The sequence below is a fragment of the Oncorhynchus tshawytscha genome, linkage group LG05, assembly GCF_018296145.1.
Source record: "Oncorhynchus tshawytscha isolate Ot180627B linkage group LG05, Otsh_v2.0, whole genome shotgun sequence".
Taxonomy (NCBI): domain Eukaryota; kingdom Metazoa; phylum Chordata; class Actinopteri; order Salmoniformes; family Salmonidae; genus Oncorhynchus; species Oncorhynchus tshawytscha.
Window position 1 is genome coordinate 43749309 of NC_056433.1, and position 26388 is coordinate 43775696.

The 26388-nt window shown below is 46.4% G+C and overlaps 1 protein-coding gene across 25 annotated transcripts in view; it reads right to left on the bottom strand.

Annotated features, from left to right (window-relative positions):
• LOC112250622 (receptor-type tyrosine-protein phosphatase S-like) overlaps positions 1-26388 on the bottom strand; it is a 271665-nt gene that overhangs the window by 114810 nt on the left and 130467 nt on the right. For all 25 annotated transcript variants that reach the window (XM_042321927.1, XM_042321928.1, XM_042321926.1 and 22 more), the window contains 2 exons: positions 19251-19396; positions 16188-16329 (listed from right to left, as the gene is read on the bottom strand). In XM_042321927.1, the coding sequence (XP_042177861.1) occupies positions 16188-16329; positions 19251-19396 (288 nt within the window). The remainder of the gene's footprint in view (positions 1-16187; positions 16330-19250; positions 19397-26388) is intronic.

Below are 26388 nucleotides of genomic sequence, written 5' to 3' on the forward strand. Positions count from 1 at the left end.
TTCCCAAATTTGAAACCCTTATTCAAGGTTTCAAAGACCTCCCTGATGAGGATAGGCTACCCATCCTGTTGGGGGAGGACACAGAGAGCTGTGGGTTGGCAGCGCACTACATTACTGCCTGCCATAAGTTGAGGGACAGTGTCTGACAGACCAGTCAACCTGCACATGTACTCTACTGTATGCTTATTGTCATTGTTGAATGTATGGTTATTTTGACCCTTGGTTATTGTTGTTACTGTTGTCCTGTTGACTATTTTGATTCTCATTTTAATTTATTTTAATTTTGTAAATATCCAAAATAAGCTTTGGCAATATGTACATTGTTACGTCATGCCAATAAAGTGAATTGAATTTAATTGAAAATTGAGAGAGAGAGAGAGAGAGAGAAAGAAAAGCCTCAGTATTACCATAGCCTTTGAATAAATAGACATTTAACTATTCTGCAGCCCCAGCTGTTCGGACTCCGGAGATGGACAACTGAAGATCAACACAAGATTGACAGAGTGTGAGTTGAAAGAGCAATCTTAATCAGGCTAGCTAGCTAAGTTGCAATTTGTTAGTTGGCTTACTGACTAGCTCCAACTGTTTACGGGTGGTAACCATAGCAACAAGGCCACTGAAGCAGGCTAGGGGGAAGGGTCCATCTGCAGACTGCATTTAGTACATGCCGCTCCCACTACATGCTGGGCTCACTCTGCGTCACTTACTACATGCCGCTCCCACTACATGCTGGGCTCACTCTGAGTCACTTACGACATGCCGCTCCCACTGCCATTGAAGCTGCTAGCTAGCTAGGACACCGGCACACAGTCCTTTACACTTGATTATTGTTGTTACTGGTTGTCCCGTTGACAATCTTGATCACTATTGTTGTTATTTTCATTATATTTTGCGAATTAATAACCTCATTTCCAAAGTACGCTGTGGCAATATGTACTTTGTTACATAATGCCAATAAAGCAATTTGAATTTCATGTAATTCAATTTAGAGAGCGAGAAAGAAAGGGGAAGGGGAAAGGGGGAGACCTAGTCAGCTGTACAACTGAATGCCTTCAACTGAAATGTGTCTACCGCATTTAACCCTACCCCTCTGAATCAGAGAAGTGCGGGGGGCTCCTTAATTGACATCCACGTCTTCGGTGCCCAGGGAACAGTGGAGAGAGAGAGAGGGGGGGGTCGGCTGGTGAGGCTGAAATTTGTTTGTGGGGAACGGTAGGGGGTGGCAGAAGCGGGCACAGTGGGAAGCCAGGTCTTTCAGGGGATCCTGGGTAGCAACGTTTTTTGGCTGCGCCTGTGTCAGCATGGACCGCCACAAGGGGAGAGGGGAGGGAAGCAGCGTAGGAAAACTAATCACGGCCTCTTCGTCGTGCTCCCCTTTGGACTCCAATCTCAGGTAGATAATGGGTATTATGCAGCATGCGCTCAACCTCTCCTCTCCTCTCACTGCATTTTCACAGTCTGCATGCTCTGAGAGGTGACCGGCGCCTATTGGTATTCTTCACGCTTACCGCGAGACCAAGAGCGGAATTTACATCCAAATCTCAAAATGGAGGGGAGAAAAAAAGTTTGGAGCCACTCCAGATTGCAGTTTGAACGAGTTTTTGTCGGGTCAGCTTTTTGAACATAGCGGTCGCAGGGGGTGCCACAGTGTATCTGTTTTAGGAGAGCGGTTTACACTTCCATTCTGATTGACGGACTGTGGCCTCAGCAGCTTTTCAGCTCTTGTGCTCGTCAATTCAACAGTCCCCTCACTGTGAAGATAACTTTCCTCTGGCGTATGAAGCGTTGCTGTGAGTGCTCCACAGACACTGTCCAGATCCCTGTAAACCCAGAATACAACCTTATTAGGCCGCACTTGTAAAGCTATCATCACAAACTGGCCAAACTGTAAGTAGCCTTTGCCACAAGCAAAGTGTGTTCCAACCACTGTAACGGCAGCCCAGTAGCAGGGTTTTTTTCCCCCGAGAGCCACGTCCAATAACAACCACAGCTATAGCCTCTGGGGCTACACATTTGTCACGTCTGAAGCCTAAATGTGGACTTGTTTCAGTGAATGCTATTGGGTGCCTGAGAAGTGAGAATCCAGGAAAACAGGGTGGACTGAAGTGACAACGGTCTTCACATTTCCCTACTTTGAACTCTCATCGCACTTCCTCTTCCTCCCAACAACCTCAATTGAGCTGAACTTTAATCCCCATACAGCACTTTGAGATACAGAACTACAGCCTGACCACCAGCACTGACAGCCAAAAGCCTTTATGTCAAAGGCTCTCAGGGCCAGAGGCTATGTTCAGCAGCTTCCGCACTTCACAGCTGAATCCAACACAGGCTAACGTAGGCCGCCCCCCTTTTCCTACCTCAGCAAAAGACAAGAGAGAAGTAATTGCCCGGGACAGCTCCAACCCATCTCCTGCCTGCGAGGTGGCAGTACCAAATTTGAGAGAGGAAAAAAAAAATCTCTACTCTGTTTCAGCCAGTGAACTAGTGAAGCATCGCCCAGCGTGCCAGCTCACCCGGGTTCCCGGGTGGCCCAGGGTTAGACAGGGGAACTCCAGGGGAGACAGGAGATGAGGCCGGGCCATTAGAAGAAATCCCTGTCCTCTGAGAGACACGACGTCGACCAGTCAAGTTGCATTCGGCAGTGGGCACCTCACGGCATGGGCTTTCACTTGCATGACACACCTGCAGGTTCGCCAATTAAACAACTTCCTTTCGATTAGTAGGCCAAAGACACAGAACTATTTACTGCAATATTGGCCTTATTACCTATATCTGTGTTTCAAGGGGTAGAATTTCAGTTCAATTGTTGACACCCCCCCCCCAGTCAATAACGAATGCTTTAAACAGTGTGAAACACACAAAAGGAATTCCAAACAATGCCTGTTCGTAATGCCTCCGTACAGCAATGCAAGCTTGGAGGCCCACGGCCAGCGATGCTGCATGAGAAGACTTCATTCACCTGAAAGAGAGAGGCCTTTTCAGAGAGCCCTCTCTAAGCCCATTCTACAGCCAGAGCCGAAACAACCATGATTTGAGCTTAGAGCTTTGAACTCCCCGCTGAACCTCTCCAGGGACAGCAGAAGACAGCAGGGGCCATCGCCTTGCAGAGGCCTGTATCTCCGATCAACCCAACTGTATACAGCGCAATCAGCTGAACGGTTTTGAAACCCAAAATGAGTCAAATGATAATTGTGAAGGATTGGGGGTGACATTGGCCACATTTCCCTGTAGGGCCATTGGCTTTGTGCAATTAAGCATCTAATAACAGGGTGGGAGGCAATAGGGGTGTCATGGGGAGGGCGGTTGGAACGGTTGAATAAATAAATTGTTTAAAAACATGACAAGCGTGAGAGGATGTGCCCAGAATGACAAAAAGCCAGAGGGAAAGAGAGGACATTCCCTTTGCGATAGTGAAAGGACACAAGAGATATTTATGTGGCTGCCCCTTCCTTTTAAAAGCAAAGAAGCCAGGCTTCAATTTCAACATCATTTCCTGGGAAAACCGGTCCTCGACGGAAGAATTGGCCACAGTGGTTTAACTTTCACTCAGTCAACAGTGCACATGCCAGAAACAACAACGAAGTAAATAAAAAAAATAAAAAAATAGGGCAAGGCCATAAAAACAAACCCTCCCCTTAACTCCCACACTTACAGTAAATGACCCAATATAACTTGTTCGGAGCCGTTCGGTTCAGAAACGACCAAAAAACCCAACAGAAGTCAACATTGCTTTTAATTACCACCCTCCACACAGTGCTCATTTAGCATACAGCGGCTCTGTAAGAAAAGATGCTGCTGTTCCGTTCAGTCCGCTCATCTCCTGATGCGGATGAGCGTTGGTTAGTGTCGGACAAGTATCTCAGTGCGAAGTTGATGAAGAGGGAGCAGGGGGAGCGGGGAGAAAAGGCAAACAGTGCACTCAGGGAACAGATGTTCATTTTGCATGGTCCAGTGCCAACGGCAGTGCCTGGCGGAGGGAGCGGGTGCCAGCCGAGGAGGAGGAAGAGGCGACGGGCAGGGCTAGAGCAACAGTGAGTTGCATGCGGCATGCCCTTTAAGGCAGGAGGATGCAGAGGCTTCTTTAAATATTAAACATCTGCTACTATGAAGCCAGTCAGGCTGAGTCAGCGCTCCTGAACAGAAGCTCTGTAATCAAGGAAAAGCTGTCCGGATAGCATCTCCATTCCTTTCTCCTTTACTCTCTTTTCTCTTACTCACTCAGTCTCTCCCTTTTTCTCATCCTATGTTCCTTCCAGAGATATAGTGTCTGGAACAGCGGATATAGTATATTTCAATGGCAGAGCAGTTAGGATATAGTATATTTCATGGCAGAGCAAGTAGGATATAGTATATTTCATGGCAGGGCAGGTAGGAATAAGCGCTACCTGTGGCTTGTTGTATTGTGCAATAATGCAGTTGTTATGTAAGCCTTTATGGGAATTCTCAGAGCGGGGTAAATGAGAGCGAAATACTGAGATTATCAAGGAGATATCGAAACCCGTCCCTTCTCCCACTCCCCTCCACACATCCTGTGTAGCGAAACGGCGTCCTGTGCGGGAACTGAAGGCCTATCAGTTCTGCCAGAACGTGGCAGTTGGTGTGACCTCTGTGTCAATCACCTGGGTAGTAACTCGTGTTTATTCTTGAGGACGGGGGTCCATGTCGCCTCCCCCAGCTCCACTTTATTCATTCACAACCATCACGGCCACTGTCATTGTTGGCAACTCAATGGTGTGACATTTTGGCCTGCCAACGGTCTGTGGACCGACTAAGGTCCACTGTCACCCAGGAGCCAGTGTCCGAATCAACTCCCTCCTACCCGCGGTTCTGGCCAACTACTCAAATATTGGCAACACCGTCACGCACGTTGGTTGTAACGACCTTCGCTTTAGGTGATCTAAGGAACTGAGGGAAGACTACAAAATAATTTGAAACACCCTCAATTTGAAACACCCTCGTCATGCGTGCGACCAAGAGCGTGCCTTTCTTGTTTTCCTTTTATATTGACAAAGCTTTTGTCCGGTTGAAATATTATTGATTATTATGACTAAAAACAACCTGAGGATTGATTTTAAACATCGTTTGACATGTTTCTATGAACTTTACTGATACTTTTAGGATTTTTCATCTGCCTGTTGTGACTGCCTTTGAGCCTGTGGATTACTGAACAAAACGAGCGAACAAAACTGAGGTTTTTGGATATAAAGAGGGACTTTATTGAACAAAACAAACATTTATTGAGTCTTCTGAGTGCAACCATATGAAGATCATCAAAGGTAAGTGATTCATTTTATCGCTATTTCTGACTTGTGTAACTCCTCTACTTGGCTGGTAACTGTTTGTAATGATTTGTCTGCTGGACGCTGTTCTCAGATAATTGCATGGTATGCTTTCGCCGTAAAGCCTTTTTGAAGTCTGACACCGTGGTTGGATTAACAAGAAGTTCATCTTTAAACTGATGTATAACACTTTTATGTTTTATGAATTTTTATAATGAGTATTTCTGTTTTTGAATTTGGCGCTCTGCAATTTCACTGGATGTTGGCCAGGTGGGACGCTACCATCCTACACCCCCTAGAGAGGTTAAAGCCTGACGGCCTGGGTCTATTAGTGCTCCAGTCCTCAATGTCATAATCATCAACAGGGGACATGAAAGGCATATAACCTCTCGTAGACACTGTAGTGCAGTCAATGTAAGTAACCTAATTTATGTTCCTCTAACTACCCTGATTACATCTGTCAATCTGACAGCTATTGTCAGCAGTAATCATTTGCCTATGGACCTGAATTGCACTGTTAGCACTGAGTCTGTTTGCCCTAGTAGGAAACCCACCGTGGACTCAAATGTAAATATCACTGTCATGTCTATCTCTGAAAAGCTTCCCAGGAAAGCACCAAAAACAAACAAGCAACCCTGAAAAGGGCTAAAAATAGCCTACATTAACATATGCAACCTGAGAAACAAGGTTTATGAAATCAATAACTTACTAACATCAGATAACATTCATATACAGGCTATATCTCAAACTCAGATCATTCATTTGATGATACAGTGGTAGCAACACACAGTTATAACATCTATAGAAGAGACAGGAATGCCAATGGGGGAGGTGTTTCTTTATCTATTCGGAATCACGTTCCTGTAATGCTTAGAGAGGATCTCATGCCAAATGCTGCTGAAGTACAATATGGCAACAGGTTTGGCTGCCTCACCTAAAGCCTATTCTTGTGGGAAGTTTCTAGAGAGCCAGTATCTGGATTATATGTGTGAAATGGTTCTAGTAATGAATCATGTGGTAAATGAGCAAGTTGAGGAGACTAACCTGCTTGGTGTAACCGTAGATTGTAAACTGGTTATTAAGATGGGGAGAGGTCTGTCCGTGATAAAACGCTGCTTTGCTTTCTTGACATCACAATCAACCAGACAAGTCCTACAGGACCTAGTTTTATCCCACCTGGACTACTGCCCAGTTATATTGTCAAGTGGTGTAAAGAAGGACATAGGCAAATTACAGTTGTCCCACAACAGAGCAGCACAGCTGGCCCTTAAATATGCACTGAGGGCTAATATCACGAACACGCATGTCAATCTCTCCTGGCTCAATAGTAGAGGAGAGATTGACCGCAGCGCTGCTTTGTCTTTGTGAGAGGTATTGATGTGTTGCGTTGTTTCTGCTTGGGCCACAGGAAGTAGTGGCTGCCTTGGCAGCAGCTAATGGGGAGCCTAATACAGAAAAAGCACAGTTAATGTGCTGGGCCCTCCGAGGGGCCGTCATTGAGCCCCGTTTCCATGGGAACCGCCCTTATCTGCCACTTTCCTTTTCCTTTCAGAGCAGGTTGAGTGTAACAGTAGTCTATCCGCTTGGTCACCTCCAGATAAGGTTGGGGAAAAAACGAGATGACGGGCAAAGAGGGAGATACTCGGCTTAAGAAGGGTTAAAAAATAAAAAGAGAGCACTGAACTGAAGAGAGGAAAAACAGAAGGTCTGATCTCAACTCAGAGAGTCACAGGGCCAATCAAACAATTGAGCACTTATCCCCTTGTAAAACCAATCCCGGAGACACTGATCTTTCAATTTAGCCTGGATCGTCGAGTTGCGGCCGACACAGGATCCATTTAGCCAAACTTTACACCAAGTAATAAACCAATCAGGTCCACTGAGTTGGCCAAACCATTCTCTATCTTTTTTTAAAATCCCAGCCCCGTCCCCACAGGAGGCCTTTTGCCTCTCGCAAGGCCGTCATTGTAAACAACAATTTATCCTTAATTGACTTGCCTGGTTAAATAAAGGTAAATTCCAGTCTCCCAGGCACTTTCTGAGGGGGGCTGGAGAAAGATGGAGCTGGAGGGAGTCGGGCTTGGCGTACAAATTCAGCCCAGGCACTCAGTGAGGATGAGAGGGGGAGGATGGGGTTGGGTGAGAGATGGACAGAGGGATGTTTTTTCTGCTGAGCAGTGAGAGATGACTTAAAAACTTAAAACGCCACCTCATTAACCTCAAAAAACCAACACATCCCGTAACACAACAGAAAACTTTCAAAATACTAGTATTACTCTGAAGGCACAACAACACTCCATCGCTCTATCACAACACAAATGGGGACGTAAACATAGGGAAATGCCATTTCCCGTTTGGAGAACACTCTCGGTTGATAGTGCCGTGTGCGCAAATGTAGCCACGCGCGGCAAAGCTCCGTAGCAGATTGTGCTAGATCTTAACCGTGCTAAACACATGTATTATGCAGCAGTGGCGCAGCTGAGAGAGAGAGGGAGGGAGGTGAGGCAGTGGGAATGGGAGTTGGCTTGGAGATAATACAGTGGGCACATACAGTTGGGCGGGTGTTAATGCCGGCTCACTGCAGACTTAATCACATGAGGTCTGCTAGGGTTGCCTCTGAGATGGAGGCCCCTCTCTCTTTCTCTCTCATCTTTCTTATGTCTCTTTCTTTCTTTCTTCCTCTCTCTCGTTTTCTCTGGTTATTTTGTCGTCCCCCTCCTCCTCTCGTTCGTCCGTCTGTTAGTCGGTTTCTCTATGTCTGTCTCCTCGTCTTTCTTTCATCTTGAACGCTTTATCACTTCTCTCTCTCTCTCTCTCTCTGCGCCCATTTATTGATGGCCTGTTCCTACTCGGTTTCCCTCTCTCCATCTCCCCCTGCTCAGTGCATGTGGACTTGGCGGAGAGCTAAAGGTGAGATCAGCAGGTGGATCAGAGGAGGAGGGAGGAGAGGGAGGAGAGGAGGGGCTAGATCTGCACCATATTTGACAGTGTCTTATTAAGACTCAATGCCCACCTGCTCCACGCACACCAGCACACGCGCAGACCTGCACACACACACACACACACACAGAGCTACACACACACACACACACACACACACACGCGCGCAGAGCTACACACACACACACACACACACACACACACACACACACACACACACACACACGCAGAGCTACACACACACACACACCTCTCCTTTTAGCAACCTCTGTTTTTCCATCCCTTTACCTCCCCCTTTCTCTTTCTTATCTCTTATCGTCTCCTCTTCATCTTTCCCGTATCTCTTTCTACACCTTCTGAATATGTCACTTGGAAACAGGAGACACATTTATTTCCATGACAGAATTCAAAAGTCATTTTGGACAGACCAATGGAGATGGTTTCAATTACATGCCACTTAAAAGTTACATGTCACAAAATGTTGATTTGAGATATTTTGGTCATCAGAGCAACCTTGAGGGAATCTTATTTGAGTCAGAAAATGATGTTCATATGATAAGGAAGATATACAAAACCTTGTAGAGAGCATATCCAACTGACTGTCTCTTAGAAAAATATATAAACTATTGGAACCAAGACTTCAAAATAACTGATGTTGGCAGTTTAATTTAATTAGGCAAGTCAGTTAAGAACAAATTCTTATTTACGATGACGGCCTACCCTGTCCAAATCCGGACAGCGCTGGGCCAATTGTGCGCCTCCCTATGGGACTCCCAATCACGGCCGGATGTACTACAGCCTGGAATTGAGCCAGGATGTATGTAGTGACACCTCAAGCACTGAGATGCAGTGCCTTTGACCACTGCGCCACTCGGGAGCCCGAAGTTGGAGCATAACTAACGAAATTACAGTTTACAAAAATGTATGCTTAATCCAGTAACAACTAATGTATGGAATGTATTATAGAAGAGACACAATTCACAAATTCTACAGCACAACGGCAGAGTCATGTCTTAAGTGTAAAACTAATAATGACTCAATAATCCGTGCTTTCTGGGAATGCTATGAAGTCCTGAAGCTGTGGGCGAAGCTAGAAAGTTGGCCGCCAGAAGCATTACAATGTAAACATTCTTTTAATCCGTCTGTCTGCATATTTCCAGACCCGATGGGTTGGACGATTCTCTTCTCATCACTCATCTTGAAACCATTTATACTAAAAATGTGGAAATCAATCAATTCACCATCATTAACACAATGGACAAATCAAATGATTTATTATTTAAATATTGAAAGTGTGTTGGCTATGGAGAGAAACAAAATGGTAAAGTTTCAGGCCACGTGGTGGAAAGTGAGGCGGGTGCTGGAGATGGGGGTGTGCGTTAGGGTTAGGGTATGTATAATGTTGCTGTTTGTATGTGTATGTTTTGTGTTGTTTATTTTTTTTAAATCTATAAAATCGTAGAAAAAAAACTAATGTCACTTCTCTACTCTCTACTTCTCTACTCTACTCTACTTCTCTACTCTCTACTCTTACGACATGCTTTCCCTCACATTTGATTCACAGGTGTTAATAACAAGCATGAGAGAAATGAAATGAAGACTATCACTGAAACAATTAGCTTTCCATGTAAGTAATGATATAACAACTACACAAGTGTAGATCATTGAAGTGGGAACTGTACATTTAATAAAACATATGATCACTCTCTCTTTCCCTCACCCCAGTTGAGAGGTCAATTGTAAACTTGTCTCGTTGTTAAATCTGTCCCAGCCAATCGGGCGTTTCCTTTTCACTGGTGGCCTTATTTAACTGGCCAATTAGGCTCCTGATTCAGTCTGTTGTTGGGGTGTGGTGACCTCTGCCCCGCCCAGCACGACACAATTACCCATGAGCCACAGAAGCACGACGGAGTCGGAGAGCAGCCAAGGAGCCGGCCAAACCAAGATAATGGAGAGGTGCATCATGCATGAACACACATACTGTATACACGCACGCACGCACACACACACACACACACACACACACACACACACACACACACACACACACACACGCACACACACACACGCACACACGCACACACACTGACATGCATGGATGCACTCACATGCACCACACACAAATGTACCGCACACAAACACACTAATAAATTCAGAGTCACGGATGGAGAGTTTACTGAAGGAGAACAGGAACAGGGGATCAATGGACAGGGGGAAGGAGCGGGAGAATTTAGCAGAGGAGAAAGGTCACACACACTCACAAACACTCAAATACAATTTGATTTGATTTGAATTGGATTTGATCTCTATTAAGAGAGGGGTCCTGGGTATTGCTCACGTGTTCAGCCGGCCAATAGAGAAGGACTTGCTGATTGTACATGAAGCACCATTTAACCCTGCTTCTCTATGTCTCTATGGCTACTCCAATGGGACACCTAATAGGGAACAGCAGTAAAAAGATAGCGAATGCCTGCTTCCCAAACGGCACCCTAATCCCTATATAGTGCAGTGCACTATATTGGGAATTGGGTTCCATTTGGGACGTATAGAATATGCAGTGGGCAGGTGGGTGGTTGGGGTCTGGAAGTCAATACCCATCCATTCATATGTATCCCTAGCACTTAGTGTCCTCCCTACCTGTCCTGAACCCACCCATTGTCACCTTCCTGGCTAGCTACAAGTGTCTCCCTGACACCTTCCCACACACACAGCTATGTAGGATCACATGCACACTCACGTATCGTTTTTGTTTGTTTTTGTTTATTCGCCAGGGACAATGTACAACCAAACATACGTCTCAGAGTCGGAGAACGGAAGTGTCCGTTGCACCAGTTTTAGCTGACAATCTCATTTACATCTGCAGTCCCAGGACATGGGGAACATCTAAACATGACAACATTTCAAAAACAGAGATCAGGACGTTCAGACATATACAGGCACACACGGACTCACACCCGACAACGATACACGCGCATGCACGCATGTACACGCAAGCACCCACACACGTGTTATTTTACTATACCTGTGGGGATCAAACTATTTATTCCCATTCTAAATCCTATTTCAACCCTAACCCTTAAACCAAACTCTATGGAGCCACAGTGTCTCCTGACCCCTCCAGTCTCAGCCTCCAGTATTTATGCTGCAGTAGTTTATGTGGCGGGGGGCTTAGGGTCAGTTTGTTATATCTGGAGTACTTCTCCTGTCCTATTTGGTGTCCTGTGTGAATTTAAGTGTGCTCTCTCTAATTCTCTCTTTCTCTCTCTCGGAGGACCTGAGCCCTAGGACCATGCCTCAGGACTACCTGACATGATGACTCCTTGCTGTCCCTAGTCCACCTGGCCGTGCTGCTGCTCCAGTTTCAACTGTTCTGCCTTATTATTATTCGACCATGCTGGTCATTTATGAACATTTGAATATCTTGGCCATGTTCTGTTATAATCTCCACCCGGCACAGCCAGAAGAGGACTGGCCACCCCACATAGCCTGGTTCCTCTCTAGGTTTCTTCCTAGGTTTTGGCCTTTCTAGGGAGTTTTTCCTAGCCACCGTGCTTCTACACCTGCATTGCTTGCTGTTTGGGGTTTTAGGCTGGGTTTCTGTACAGCACTTTGAGATATCAGCTGATGTACGAAGGGCTATATAAATAAATTTGATTTGATTTGATCCCTAATTTCAACTCTAAACCTAACCCCCAAAATAACATTGTTATAATATAACATGTTCCTTGTGGGGACTGGCGAAATGTCCCCACTTGTCCAAATTTGACTTGTTCTACTCTCCCTGCGAGGACGTCTGATCCAACCACACAAGGGTAGGAAAACCAACACAAAAAACACACACTATTTCTCAGGCCTGTGTTGTGAAGCGTCCCTCCGGCTCCCTAATGCATGATAATGCACTTTTTCTTTCCAGCTGCACTCGGGCTTTCCGGAGGAATACAGCGGGAACGATCATCAGCCACGCTCCGTTACTCCAAATCATTCACGGCACGGCTTTAAGAACACATCGCTCGCTAATACCCTGCCACCCCTGGGGCTGGCCGTCAACCACTGCGGCTACTGCACGGAACTGCCTCGACCGGTGTGGAGAGAGAGCGAGAGAGAGAGAGAGAAATAAAGAATAAAGAAATACAGAGAGACAAGGGGAGAGGGAAGAGAAGGAGAGAAGAGGATAAGGAGACATAGGGAGGGCAATGCGGGAGGACGTCCTAAGGCTTGGCCTGGAGCCAAAAGCCCCCCCTCCCACTCCACTCTCTCTTTTAATTTAATCTGAGAAATTGGTGCCCAGCAGCGTTTGGGGCTGAGGCTATTTGGGGGGTTGATTGGGTCCTGTTTGTGGCCCACAGTGGCTTTGCTTTGCTCACAGCAAACTACCAGGGGAGGGCTGGGCAGCAGTGGTGAAGTTGGAGGTTTGTCTGGAAACCACATTCTTCTCTCCGCCACTCCTCTCTCCACTCTCGGGCCAAATCAGAGGCGAGGATGGAGTGGGGCCGATACGATTTAGAGCACGGGATGATTCATAGGATAGCACACCAGGGCCAAGGCAGCGGTTAGGGGGCGGGGTTATACCTGATGCAGAGCTCTGCATTCTACACGGCACCCTATTCCCTATGTAGCGCCCTGTAGAGATCTGGTCCAAAGTATTGCATTACATTGGGAATAGGATGCAGTTTGGGACGTAGCCAGGCTTTTTCGTTTCGAACTATGACGGCAGGCAAAGGAAGCCAACTTTCATTTGCCAGGCGAGAGGATGTCAACACAATTTGCCCCGAGGTTTGAGTTGAGCCAGAGGTGATATTAAAATAGCCGTGTGGACACAGGGTTTGTAATAAAAATGGGACGCGAAAACCCCAGTGTGCGCATGCGTGTCAGTGCATGTGTCTGTGCGTAACTGTGCGTGTTGGCCGGAATCCAATTAAATCGGCATGGGCAGTGAGTTGCCGAAACAAACACCGCTTCCCTGGTCACCCAGGAAAGCAGCCAATTAGCAGGCTGCCTGATCAAACGAGCCTGGTGGCCTCACCCCGCCCGCGCTACACCACTCTACTCACTAACGAGCTCACTCAGCTAGTAGTGTCACCGAGAGAGGGGGGGGTGAAAATGAATGACAGAGGGGAGAGAGACACAGAGGGAGAAATACAACTGAAAGAAAGAGGTAGAGTGAAGAGTGAAGATCCAATAGAGTGAAAAACACCAGGGAACCTGGGAAATAGGCAACTCTATATAGCCTCAAAATCCCAGCACCTGTTATTTGAGTTGTCCTATGCCAGGAGAGAGTAGTGGGGGGCAGAAAAGTGAGGGAGAAAGTGAGCATGGCAGAGAAGAGAGGCCTTGGTCAGAGCTACATTGGAGTTTATCCAGGCACGCTACAGGAGGAGGGGAGAGGTTGGAATTAGTTCCACCTTGGGAGGCAATGAGGATGAAAAAGGTGGGGAAGTGGGAGGAGGAGGAGGATGAGAGAGAGAGAGAGAGAGAGAAAGAGACAGAGAACGAGTGTGTGTTTCTCCCTCTGTGTGTGTGTGTGTGTGTGTGTGTGTGTGTGTGAGTGTGTGTGTGTGTGTGAGGAGGGTGTGTTTGTGTGTGTTTGTTCACTAGCACCATGTCACCTGCCTCATGTCCTACATCTCCAAGTCTTTGTCCAACATCCCCTGACCCCTGACCTCTATAACCCATTGTTCTTTCTCTCCTATTCAAAGTTACCCCTTTTCTCTTACACAGTATACAGTGTACTCTATCCCCTGTCCCTTATACCTTGTCCATTCTCTCTCTCCCCTAAGCTTTTGTCCAACTTCCCCTTGTCCCACTATTGTCTCCCATCCTCCACTTACCTCTCCCCCGTCCCTTCTCTCTCACCCAGTCCCAGCCTGCTAGGCTGATAAACCTGTACGAGGCAGGGGGGGGCTTATACTCTCTCCTCCACCCCCAACAGCTTCCACCCTACAGCCCCACCCACCCCCTTCCACCCTCAAGCCCTATGCCTGGAAAGAGAGAGCCTTGTCTCTGCCTGCCTGAGGGGCCTGTGTTGTGTGGGTGTGGGACGGTGCACGGCCGCCTGGGCCCTGCTCCAAAGCCTGGATTTCCATGTGAGACTGTGGCTGCCGACAATAACCCCGGATCCTGGTCCAGTCAGCACAGGAGAGGAGCTTCACGACTGCACCACCACAAGCTACTGCCAGCTCCACGGCTCAGCCCAAGCCCCAGTCACAGCCACAACCGGGACAGATGGCAGCAGTGGAGGAGACAGAGAGGGGGAGAGCGAGGGAGAACGAAAGAGAGAGAGAGAGACAGCGAGAGAAAGAGAGCGATAGAGAGTGAGGGAGTATGTATGTGTGTATGCCTGTGTGCATGTGTATGTGTTTGAGAGAGAGAGAGAGAGAGAGAGAGAGAGAGAGAGAAAGAGAGAGAGAAATAGAGAGAGAGAGTGAGAGAATGGAGCGAGAATGGCGAGAGAACAGACAGTAAAGCTCTTGTCCCTGTCCAAGTGTGACGTAAAGCCAATAGAGTAGTGCCAGAATGGACAAACAGGATGAGCCACAACATGGGAGGCAGTGAGGCCGCAAAGCATGACGGGACAACAAGAGTGACTGGGACATTAATATCTGCCCAAGTACTACCTTGAACATTCATCAACCTAAATCAAATCTAATCTCATTTTATTTGTCACATGCACAGAATGTAACAGTAATTTCACTTTACTGTGAAATGCTTACTTATAAGCCCTTAACCAACAACGCAGTTTTAAGAAAATACAACAACAAAAACTCAATAAACCGGACATACTGTTTTGCACCAATCGTAAGGGCAAGCTCCATTTGAAAGAAGATATGGTTGATAAGCCGTTTTTTGGCACAGATTGTGGCCAATATAAGGGCCACGGTTCCTGTTTTTGGGAACACTTTTTTTGGATAGTCCATCTGTAGATGCTCTACAGACTATCTACTAACCCTAGCCCTAGCCCTTAACTCTAACCATCATTCTAAACCTAACCTTAGCCATAACCTTAGAAAGCAGTTAGCTCTCACCGTTACAGAAGGGAATTTCGACCTATCCAAATCAAGTGGGTTTTCTTTACCAATCACCAATCCCTCCCCCTCTCACTCCTCTCCCATCAGTGTACACAGCAGAGAGAGAGAGAGAAAAATTTGACTTAATCATGTGCTAGTCAGTTGACATACTTGTCTCAGGGGCCTTCTGCAGCATGAGTGTTCTATTTACACCACCTCATGTCCGTGTCCCACATGGCACCCTATTCCCTATATAGTGCACTACTTTTGACCAGGGCCCATTTTCTTTAAATATATGTTTTAATTTTTACCCCCTTTTTCTCCCCAATTTCGTGGTATCCAATTGTTAGTAATTACTATTACTATTACTATTGCTCTCGCCAAAATAAGTGCACTATAAAGGGACTTGCGTGCCATTTGGGATTACAACCCGTCTCACACATCTGTCTGCTACCTCCCTCTAAGATCCTGTGTGTCCCTGTGTAACCAATCACCAGCCTTTCTTCAGGCCCTCTCTCTAGACCAATCAGAGGGCTTTCTTCAGACCCTCTATCCAGGCAAAGATCCCTGTTAGCACCCCGTCTGCTGCTATTGGGATACAGAGGCTGAACATTCCTCTCTGAATGGAGAGTTGATTAGTTGCAATGCAGAATGACGCTTGACAGATATCACCCACAATAGACCAGGAAGTGCACCTAGTGACTGACGTAGGATCAGCTTCCCTCATGTCCTAGTAGGTTTTAGCCGTACAGGGGTAAAACATTTAAACCAGCATAGGGTTACGAGCGACAAAATAATTGATACATGGAATAAGCTAACACTATCTAGGCAGGAAGCTATCTGAGAATATTGGTGCTATCAAACACGATTGCAACAAGAAGATAATATTATCAGACTATTGAACCATGGGTCCCATTGGTCCATGGTCAATGACCTCGTCATTAGTCGCCGACGAGTGACTCACCTCTGATGATGGACAGCTTGGCATTGACGTTGACCTCGCCCTCGCTGTTCTCCGCCACGCACTCGTAGATATTCTCATCCCGTGGCGCTCGTAAAGGCTGGATCCGAAGCACGGCTCCGGCGCCCTCATCGAACTCTATAGTCTTTGTCAGAGAGAATTTTGTAATGTTAGAGCTATCTGTTGCTGAGATAAAGACAACCTAACTATACTTCTAGAATAAGGCTCAACAACACCTAGGGACCCCTTCATTTCACATATACAGTACCAGTCAAAAGTATGGACTTTTGGGTTTTCTTTATTTTTATTATTTTCTACATTGTAGAATACTAGCTAAGACGTCAAAACTATGAAATAAGACATATGTAATCATGTAGTAAGCAAAAACGTGTTAAAACAAATATATTTTAGATTAAATATATTTTAGATTAAATTCTTCAAAGTAGCCACCCTTTCCTTTGCACATTCTTGGAATTCTCTCAACCAGCTTCATGAGTTCTGAAATATGATATGGTCTGATTAACAATATTGGCAGGCCAATCTTATAGCAAATATGGCGTGATAATGTACTAGCCCTACTGCCCAAACCTCATTCCTACAAAACTCTTTATGTGAGGTTAATGTAAAAAAAATCTGAGCAGTAGATCTCAGCTTGCTTTTTGACTACGAAAGTGATCTTGACTCAGAAAAGGTTGATGACCACTGCTTTAAGACATGAAGGTCAGGCAACGCGGAACATTTTAAAGAACTTTGAAAGTTTCTTCAAGTGCAGTCACAAAAACCATGAAGCGCTATGATGAAACTAGATCTCATGAGGACCGCCACAGGAAAGGAAGACCCAGAATTACCTCTGCTGCAGAGGATACGTTCATTAGAGTTACCAGTCTCAGAAATTGCAGCCCAAATAAATGCTTCACAGAGTTCAAGTAACTGACACATCTCAATATCAAGTGTTCAGAGGAGACTGCATGAATCAGGCCTTTATGGTCGAATTTCTGCAAAGAAATAAGAAGAAGAGACTTGATTGGAACAAGAAACATGAGCAATGGACATTAGACTGGTGGAAATCTGTCCTTTGGTCTGATGAGTCTAAATTTGACATTTTTGGTTCCAACCACTATGTCTTTGTGAGATGCAGAGTAGGGGAACAGATGATCTCCGCATGTGTGGTGGAGAAGGAGGTGTGATGATGTGGGGGTGCTTTGCTGGTGGCACTGTCAGTGATTTACTTAGAATTCAAGGCACACTTAACCAGCAGGGCTACCACAGCATTCTGCAGTGATACGCCATCCCATCTGGCTTGCGCTTATTGGGACTATAATCTGTTTTTCAACCGGACAATGACCCAACACACCTCCAGGCTGTGTAAGGGCTATTTGACCAAGAAGGAGAGTGATGGAGTGCTGCATCAGATGACCTGGTCTCCACAGTCACCCAACCTCAACCCAATTGAGATGCTTTGGGATGAGTTGGAACGCAGAGTGAAGGAAAAGCAGCCAACAAGGGCTCAGCATATGTGGGAACTCCTTCAAGACTATTGGAAAAGCATTCCACTTTTTTGGTTACTACTTGATTCCATATGTGTTATTTCATAGTTGTGATGTCTTAACTATTATTCCACAATGTAGAAAGCAGTAAAACATGAAGAAAAACCCTTGAATGAGAAGGTGTGTCCAAACTTTTGACTGATACTGTATATATATATTTTTTGCTGCAAAGCTTCAAAATATGAGCCAGGACACCCCTATGCTAGTCCAGAGTGTGCTCATATCAGAGTGTGCTCATATTGTACTCTTATGTTGCACTATATTGTACTCATATGTTGCACTCTACCTGTAATTTCATCATTATATAAGGAAGAGGACAAACACATTGGATCGATACGGGTGACCGTGTAGAGTGACGTGCTGCTGTGCTTTTTGTCAGACGAAGGAAAGGTTCAGCGTCGAGCCGTGATGAATCTCAAGGCCACAACACTAATGAGGAACAGTAACTGTGACTGAGTGCACATCCCAGTCAATATCAAAGCAGAAAGCTGCTGGAGGGGGAACGCAATGATTTCTATCCTCCTTCGTAAAAATGACTGTTTTAAAAGAAAGGAAATAGCCAAGAGTTCAATCGCTGGCTAAATAACGTTGGGTTTGGGTTTGTCTGTAGTACGCACCGGGAGGAGAACGCTAAATGCTAAACAGCACGGGTTGGACTGATTTTGCCCTCCATGATGATATTTCACTGGCTTATTTATCAATTTTCTTCATGCTCCTCTTTGTGCCAGGGTTCCATCTTCTCCCCTTCTTCTCTCCATTCCCAGTGAGCTGCCAGCGTTGTTAATGTGAGCGTGTGTGTGTTCACTGAGAGAGGGTGTGTATGTGTATTTTTTTGTATGCGCGCGCGCGCGCGCGCGCGTGTGTGTGTGTGTGTGTGTACTTTGTTCGGCGTGAGGAGCGAGTTTTAATTAAGGAAACACTGAGCGTCAATCACGACTTTAGAGGCGGCAACTGAGCCGAAGCAGGGACACACAACAAACAAACATCAGAAATAATGCAAAGCGTGCATAGGGAATGTAGACCTGCAGCCGTCATTACTAGCCCCGAACGTTGCATTCAGCTAGTCATTCAAGTGTAAGAGGACAAGTAGAGTGTATTGGCACTGTGCAAAGTCATGTCACTCGACATGCGCTGGTGTCTTATAATTGATGCCTGGTTAAATGCAAACTGTCTGTCATGACAACTGATTGTGGGGTAGTCTGTGTGTGCTAGTTCAAGGACAGTGGAAGGAAATGATCCACCGAGCTCACCTTGGTGGAAACAGAAAAGTGATACATCCGTGTCAAATGAATCAATAGACGTGCTGCTCAGTTGGTAAGAGCACTCGCAACGCCAGGGTCGAGGGTTCAATTCCTGCTGGGGCCGCATATACCAAAATGTATGCACTCACTGTTGCTTTGGATAAAAACTTGGTATAGATTATGTGTATTCATATAGGGGGTGTGGGGTTATTCGTATTTCCACACTATCTCCACAGCAGTATGGGGCAGTGTAAGGTTACGAGCCTTTAATGTCTCACCTCAATGCGTTGGGAGTTGACCTTCTTCCCCTTCTTGTTCCAGCTCACCCGCGGCTTGGGGTCTCCCGTCGCCTGGCACACGAACGAGACCACACCCCCGGATACACCGATCTGGTCAACGGGAACTTTAGTGAACCTTGGTGGCGCTGGAGACAGAGAGAGAGACAGAGAGAGAGAGAGAGAGAGAGAGAGAGGGGGAGAGAGAGAGACAGAGAGAGAGAGAGAGAGAGAGAAGAAGAGGGCATTAGAAAAGATTTAAGAGAACAAAGTGATGCAACAACAAGCTCCAGTGGAGATAACCCAATTCATTATGGGGCCAGTTGTAGCTGCAAATGAAGGTAATTACATTTCGAAAAGCTTGTGTGCACACACTTTCATTGTATGAGAAGATAATAAAGTCTTGAGTGGCCTTTGGAATTCCTCAATTTCGTCCGCTGTATAATGTCACGGTTAGACACACCCACTCCGTGTGCTGCAGAGAGAGCCTATGGAAAATGGCAGTCTGCAGACTGGAGAGGCGAGGGGAATCATGGGGCTTGGATGTATAGAGAGCTGGTGGAAGGAAGGGAAGCGAGCGGCCGTGCATCAACACAGAGGTAATTACACTACAGACAATGCACACCCTGACACGCTGACGCCAACATGAATAATTTAACGGAGCAATGAATAATAAAGCGCCCACAGAGAAGCTTCTGTCTTGATTTTATGCCCCCCATACATAAACGCACACACGCACACACACGTTCACACGTCACCCCCTTACTCACAGAGAGCCCATCCAAAACCCACACACGTCCCTCACTGGCTGAGCCAGACGCACACACGCAAACGCCAACTGAAGAAAGGGATGGCGGGATAAGAGGATGGCGAACATCCATGCCAGGAAGGCCGAGTGCGTTAGTTGTTGGGCATTCGGCTGTGGGGGCTGACAGGGGCTTTAGGCAAGATACGAGAAGTCAGAGAACTCATTTGTTCTGCATTACAAATGAACTTAACACCTTGCTTCCCAGGTTTTAGAAGCTTTTTTTTCTCCACCTAACATCCCTCACCTTCACTGAAAAACTTGAATCAACAATAACACGTTCGCTACCTTCCTAATATTCTCTGATATTACCAGACTTGCTTGGGAGGACGGCGCTACTTTTTGAGTTTCTTCACTCTTTTTCTGGTGGGTTGGGGGGGGTCAGCTCTCACAACAACAAGCTGGGTAGAGGAAACTCTCTGGGGGAACTTGTTAACTCCGGGGCGTAGGGATGATGAAACGTGCGGAGCGCGTTCATGTGGATTAATAATTAACGGACCGTGGGCAGGCAGGCCCCCTCTCTCTTTACTCTCTCTCCTCTCCCTGGGCCCCTATAAACACACACGAAGGAGAGCTCTGCTGCATTTGATTAGGGACAGGAGAGAGAGAGAGCTGGAGAGAAAGAGGGAGGAGGGAGAGGGAGGGAGGGGGTGGGTGGGGGGCTGGCTGGCTGGCTGGCTGGCTGGCTGGGGAGGGAGGGAGGGAGGGAGGGAAAAGGGAGAGAGACAAAAGGTGGATGAGTGGGTGGGGTAGAAAATGAAAATAGAGTCAGCAAGGGGTAGAGAGAAAGGGAGAGGGAGAAAGAGAGAGACGGTGGTTGAGGGAAGGGACTGAAAGAGAGGTCTCGAGATTGAGACAGAGAGAGAGAGAGACTGCCCGAGGACAGCAGAAGCGTAGCACAGAAAGTTCAACATACTCCAAAAGCAATCCCTATCACACATACCTCCACGCTCCCTTCACAGACCTGTACATGAGTCGGGAAGAGTCCAATCGACACCGAGTGAAACGTGACCCCATTGGTCTTTGCTGTGGGGTGACCAGTCTCTCTTGAGGTTCCTTACAATATTCCCAGGCCGGAATCCCAAATGGCCCGCTATACCTGAAATAGTGCACTACCTTTTGACCAGAACCTCATGGGCTCATGGTAGTGTGATAAGTTCTAAATTGGGTACCAGACGTAATAGGGTACCATTCAAGATGCAGCTCCAGCGATGGGAGGCCAGCCAAGGTGTCCTCTATGCGTGATGCGCGTCACGGCTCAACAACAAACAATACAAATGACGCGATGGCGAGAGATGAAACGAGGCTCGGCGCAGGCTGATGACCCATGGCAGCCAGCCAACGACGCCACAGAGAACATTACCGACAAGCGAGCCACAAGCCTTCTCCTATGGTACAGTAACACTGTCCACTGATGAAAGGAGCAAGAGATAAGATTGTGACATTTTCTTCCTTAGAAAAGAAGCAGAGGGGATTCACCTGTTCCCGGGCTATCTTGTCGGCCGGCGTCTTGACGAATTGATCCCTGTGACTGTCGAATGAGCAGACAGGAAAATATTGACCGCAGAATCTTACTGGATCTCAGTGATTGTATCTTCCTTTGGCAAAAGCTACAGGTGGGTGGCTTGCAGCTGCATTTTGCGTAGCATCCCTCCACTATGCTCACCTTAGAGAGTATGACTCCTGGGCCCGTATGAAAAAAAGAGAAGATCTAGGATCAGCATTTTAATTAAGCCTTTTAAATCATAATACATGTGACTATATAAACAGGGGTAATTGATCCGCTTTTTGAATAGAAGAGATAGAGATATCTACATGGGCGTGCTGGGACTGGCCTCTGTACTGGCCGGCTCCGGTTGGGTCCACAGGCCCAGTGCCCATTAGACCAGCCGGTCAATCACGAGCTTTCCCCTGATCTCTGCCATTAAATAATACTGTTGGATTCTGGCTTGAAATATACTTATTCATGTCACCATATTAGAACATATGAATTACTTTCTACGTATAGGAAAATTATATGTTAGGGGTCAATGGGAACCTTGTGGTTCGAAAGTCACTGTGTGAGACAAGGGGACGTATGGAATGTTCACGGCCGTTTAAACATGTTATTGCAGAATATTGACATTTCTAAGGAAGGAGGCGAATTGCAACAGTCTGGTTTCAGTTCCTAGTAGCAAAGTTTCCGTTTCAGTTTCAGTTCCTGGCAGGCCAGTTGCTGTAGAACTAGAGCAAGGAGGTGTGTGGAACTCAACTAGAGATAAGGTCAACAGTTGAAGGACCATGACAATACCAGTAAGAGGAACAGACTGAGTTCCTGCCTAGCAACAAACAAGGATTGTCTGTCTTAGACATGCAGGAGGTGACTCCGCCCAGTCGAAAGGCACCAACGTGTGCTTGTGTGACCTGTATGTTGTGCTTGCAGCTGAGGTACCCAGTGGGTTGAATACACCTGAGTTTGAGTTTTTGCTCTGCTTGTTCAGAACCAAACAATACCAAAGGCACTCATGAGGTTCTCTCTCTCCTGGGTTAAACTCACAGCAGAAGCTTTCAGAGGGTGAACGAAGAAAAGGGGTTGAAAAGAGATGGGGAACAGGGAGGAGAAGAGCAACGGAGAGAGAGAAGAGACATCAAAGAGAGGGATGGGAAAAGTAGAAACGGAAAGCACAAGAGATGGAGGAAAAGGCAGCGAAGCCTTCAGTGTCCAGTGAGCTACCAGAGCAGACGTGAAGCTCCTACACGCGTCACTCCAGGCCTCGGGCACCGTTCTATACCCAGCTGAGAACAGAGGATCTGACAGAAGGTTGGCCATTATGAAAAGTAGGTAGGTAGTGTGTGTGTGTGTGTGTTTGTGAGCAAATGCATGCCCATGGGTGCATGCCCATGTCTGTACGTCTCTAAATACAATGCAATGTGTGTGTGTGTGTGTGGGTGTGTGTGTGTGTGCGTGTGAGCAAATGCATGCCCATGAGTGCATGCCCCGTATGTACATCTCTAAATACAATGCTGTGTGTGTGTGTGTGTGTGTGTGTGTGTGTGTGTGTGTGTGTGTGTGTGTGTGTGTTTGGATGACATCCGAGATCAGCATAATTAACCTTTAAACATTTTCAATTGCCTCCTGCCTCAGGCATACCGCTGGTGGTTATTGTTGAATTCAACCCTTTATTCAGCGTCTGAACACCACTGTCACGCAGGCAGTAATTGCATGATAGAAATTGGCTATTGAAAATAAATTGCTTTCTCATTCCACCATAATAAGCAACATCACCGCAAACTAAACAATATGATACTGAAATTTCAACCAAAAAACACAAACACATTATGATCTAGGTATAGCCTGGATGTTATCTCGGCAATTTGACTGTAATGCCTGGAAAAAGTCTATAAACGTCCACAATAACAAACTGTTGTATCACTGACAAGTGGGTTATTGGGTTCAATAAGTATCATTAGATGAATCATATTGGGACTTTCGTTACTCCTGTGTCTCATTCCACCTCAGCAGAGCTGTCCCTCATTATCTCCCACTATCACGGGCCTCTTTCAAATAGAGAAACGTACAGCTTTACACTGATAAAGCAAACAGGACCCAGTTTATCTGCCCAAGCAGGAGACGACATCGGGACAGAAATAACCTGAAATGTGGGTAGTGAGCAATCTTCACAGGGACATAGAATGGAATCTTTATTGAGCCAACTGCCACTGCTAGCGGGGAAGGCTAACCCATACTGTGTAAAGCAGACACTTGTTTTGCTAATGTAGCATCCCTCTACTGACTGGTAGGTTCTGCTCACCCAGATAAGAGAAACAACACCGCCTCCTTTCAAATAGCCTTTCGCTCCATGTGAGTGTGAATTCCATTTGCAGTACCTCCAGATTGCCATTTAGTAGGTAAATCAGGCAATGGTAGGGTTTGGTTAAATGCGTAACACTGTAATCGATGAGAAGCTTTTGGAGAATAAATAGGACCCATTATGATGTGGCTTAGGAAAGAAGAGGCCAAAATTGTACCTCATCTACCCATTGAATGATTTGTAAAAAGGGGTGATGGGTAGAAGCCACTTGTCTTTCATCTCGATCAAAATAGGCACCTTTTACAGCCGATAACACCTTTTACGGGCTTATTTGGTGGTGAAAGAAACATTTGGACATAGAGGTACTATTCACCAACTAATTTGACCTTCCTCTCTAATACCCCAGAGGCCAATAACAGTGGAGGAAGGTTAGAGTGATTTTTGTGTCATTTTTTTTGTAAATGCTGCTGGCTTAGAGAACAAAAGAAACTGCTACATTTGAGGGCCACATAAGCTTTACAACCCACACAACCAAACATGCACACCATAATTACTCATGTGTACAAATTGGATTAGCCCTGTCAGCATTTTCTGACAGGACACCATCCTTTTTCATTGCTGGACGGTAATACATTTAGTCAGTAATGAAGAAGAAATGTCGTAGGGACAAAAATACGAGTTTTCAAGCAACCACCACATCGTTCCTAACCTACTTAAGCATAGATATTTGCGGCTCAGCTGTGTGAGGTGGGCCCACATCCACAGACCTCAGCATGCTAGCTAGCCACTTGTTACAGAATCCTGACGGGCTAGGGCCTGGCTTAAGACCTACCCACCCTCACCCCCCCCCCAACACCCTCCAGGCCTCAACACATCAAGCCCCCATCAACCAGAAACCAATTTCCACCGGCTGCCCAGGCAAGATCTATCGCTATGGAAACTGGCCTCTGTTTCTATACCCCTTGCCTCTCTTGCTCTTTTGTCTTGGGTTCCTGTCTCTCGCACACTCTTGCTCCTGGCTAGGACTAATCAACTGCTGTGAGGAAGAGGTTGAACCAGGAAGCAGAAGAACAAATGAAGCAGGAGCATGGGCGTATGGGAAAAGAGATGATTGGTTGGGCTTCCCGGCCGCCTGCTCCGATACCCCACTGCAGAGTTACATCGGTGGTGTAAACGGTCATGGGAACCACTAAGACAGAGGTTTGACGTACGCGGACATCCCAGTTCCCCATTCTAGCTGTAGCGATGCTGGAGGACGTATGGCTCTTGATCCTCCACTCATTGACTGGTGTCGGTCCCATGTTAGACCGTTGCTGTTAACAGATAATGGCTTCCACCGAGTCCCATCAATAAACAATTGGCAGCCCTTGCTAATCCTGTGCCACGCAGTGGAGTTTCCGAGGGCTCATTTGGCATCTCTCACCGCCCGATGTACAGTAATCCTCGCCTTGCCTGGCGAATCTAACGACTTAATGAAACAATTGCTTTTTCAATTAAGGCAGGGGAAGAGGGGTTCATTGGGATTTGCTCTCGGGGCCAGGTGGTGGATCGAGTCACCTTGGATGCAGTCATTCACAAACTGAGCGTGCTGACTGGATTGTCAGACCAAACATCCGAGTGGGCCATCTTTTTATTCTCACTCCAGTCCAACTGGGCCAGGGGGTTGGAGCTACGGAGGCTCAGGAGGCCCAGACTGAGGAACCGCAAGATAATAATGATCCTTTTTATCTTCACGTCTTCACATTGTCTCCTTCCGCTAAGTATCATAAAGTGAATGCGGGCCGTCTACACTGCAAATGAGGTTGCACAGTACACAGTAGGCAGGCCAACAAAAAACTTACTGCGGGATGTGGGAAGGAAATGCGAGTTCTCAGAGTGTTAATGCCCAGTGGTCTCCCAACCACACGACTGTCGAAGAAGCTGAACTGGAAAGTGGTGCGCTCATAATAGCTCCAAATTGGTCCCATTGAAACCATTGTTTAGTGCACAGACTAAAAGAAAACAGCTAAGTATACCTTACCTCGTTGGAAATAAATCAGTTCAATTCCGGGGAGGTGACAGAAAATTAAGTTTAAGAGCACAGGCAATTTCAAAATGGCCATGCGATCGGGAGAGTTAGTGCAATAGGCACAATTTTGTGTCATTCTGAGTCTCTTCAGGCAATTGACACTTGGTGACTCCACCTGAATGAAAAGAACACCTGCAATTGCTGAGAGCCAAAGACGGCTCAGGGCCACATCTTGGGTCAAAACGTGTAACACAAGACACAGAAAATGGGTCTGCCTGAAAGGAGAAAGAGATAAATCCACTCCATCTTCTCACTGAAGAATAACTTTAGTGGGGGAGAAGGAAAAATACAAAGACACAGCCTTTTGTTCATGACACAGGGTAATTGGAAACGTTCTGGTTTTTATGAAAAAGATCACGGTCTTTGCTCAATTCAACAAGGCATGAGAACAATCACGAGGTCATTACTTAGTATACTTTTTTTTAAAGTCAGTCTACATTTTGACAGCCACACTCATATTCAACCTGAATAGCCAAC